Source organism: Phalaenopsis equestris, unplaced genomic scaffold, assembly GCF_001263595.1.
Source record: "Phalaenopsis equestris unplaced genomic scaffold, ASM126359v1 Scaffold214169, whole genome shotgun sequence".
Taxonomy (NCBI): Eukaryota; Viridiplantae; Streptophyta; class Magnoliopsida; order Asparagales; family Orchidaceae; genus Phalaenopsis; species Phalaenopsis equestris.
In genome coordinates, this window is record NW_018232971.1 from 1 (window position 1) to 1,831 (window position 1,831).

Here is a 1,831-nt window from a genome sequence, read left to right on the forward strand (position 1 = left end):
CGCCCATCAACTATTTGACAAACATGTTTGCTTTTGCAGTGTTATAGTAATGGATGAAGCACACGAGAGGTCCCTTAGCACAGATGTCTTGTTCGGCATATTGAAAAAGGTAGTTGCTCAGAGATGGGACTTAAAGCTCATAGTGACATCTGCCACGTTGAATGCCCAAAAGTTCTCCAACTTCTTCGGAAGTGTTCCTATATTCCACATTCCTGGAAGAACGTTCCCCGTTAACATCCTCTACAGTAAAACTCCATGTGAAGATTATGTTGAGGCTGCTGTGAAGCAGGCCATGACTATCCACATAGCTAGTCCTCCAGGCGACATCCTCATCTTCATGACCGGACAAGATGAAATCGAAGCAACCTGTTATGCTCTCGCCGAGCGAATGGAGCAACTGTCGACATCCACTGCGAAGGCAGTTCCCAAGCTATCCATTCTACCCATCTATTCCCAGCTGCCTGCAGACCTGCAAGCAAAGATCTTCCAGAAGGCTGAAGATGGTGCAAGGAAATGCATTGTTGCCACCAACATTGCAGAGACCTCGCTAACTGTGGATGGGATCTTTTATGTTATAGACACAGGCTACGGGAAGATTAAAGTTTACAACCCGAGGATGGGCATGGATGCTCTCCAAGTTTTTCCAGTGAGTCGAGCTGCTGCAGACCAACGAGCAGGGAGAGCAGGAAGAACTGGCCCGGGAACATGCTATCGCTTATACACAGAATCTGCCTACCAGAATGAGATGTTAGCCACCCCTGTGCCTGAGATCCAGCGAACCAACCTTGGTAATGTGGTGTTACTGCTCAAGTCCCTGAAAGTCGAGAACTTGTTGGATTTTGACTTCATGGATCCGCCTCCACAGGAGAACATCCTCAATTCCATGTACCAGCTCTGGGTTTTGGGCGCTTTGAACAATTTTGGAGGACTCACTGAAATAGGATGGAAGATGGTGGAGTTCCCTTTGGATCCACCTCTAGCGAAGATGCTGTTGATGGGGGAGGAATTGGAATGCCTAAACGAAGTCCTCACCATTGTTTCGATGCTTTCTGTACCATCTGTCTTCTTCAGGCCCAAGGATAGGGCTGAGGAAAGCGATGCTGCAAGGGAGAAATTTTTCGTTGCGGAGTCCGATCACCTCACGCTTCTCAACGTCTATTTGCAATGGAAGGCAAACCAGTATCGAGGAGACTGGTGCAACGATCACTTCCTACAGGTGAAGGGTCTTCGGAAAGCCAGGGAAGTAAGATCCCAACTGCTCGACATACTAAAAACACTAAAGATTCCGCTCACTTCTTGTGGGATGGATTGGGATGTGGTGAGGAAGGCAATCTGTTCCGCATATTTTCATAACTCCGCGAGATTGAAAGGTGTTGGGGAGTATGTCAATTGTAGAAATGGCATGCCTTGCCATCTTCATCCGAGTAGCGCTCTATACGGGCTTGGATACACACCGGATTATGTGGTTTATCATGAACTGATTCTGACAACCAAGGAATACATGCAATGTGCCACTGCAGTAGAGCCACAATGGCTTGCAGAGTTAGGACCAATGTTCTTTTCTATTAAGGAGTCTGATACTTCAATGCTTGAGCATAAGAAGAGGAAAAGGGAAGAGAAGACTGCAATGGAGGCTGAGATGGAGAATCTGCGAAAGGATCAGGCGGAGTTTCAGAGAGTGAGCAAGGAGAAAGAGAGAGAGAAGAGGACTAAGCAGCAGCAGCAGGTGGTAATGCCTGGTCTTAGGAAGGGTTCTTCAACATATCTCAGACCCAAAAAGTTTGGATTGTAATTTTACCAATATTTCATGTACAAAATTGATATTTAAATA

The 1,831-nt window shown here is 46.5% G+C and overlaps 1 protein-coding gene across 1 annotated transcript; it reads left to right on the plus strand.

Moving 5' to 3' along the window:
- Positions 1-13: 13 nt before the first annotated feature.
- Positions 14-1,824, plus strand: LOC110037024 (pre-mRNA-splicing factor ATP-dependent RNA helicase DEAH7-like; the record flags this gene model as incomplete). The annotated part of the gene is made up of 1 exon (XM_020741589.1): positions 14-1,824. A coding segment is annotated over one exon (1,779 nt), but the record flags the coding sequence as incomplete, so codon positions are not given.
- Between the last annotated feature and the right edge of the window lie 7 nt (positions 1,825-1,831).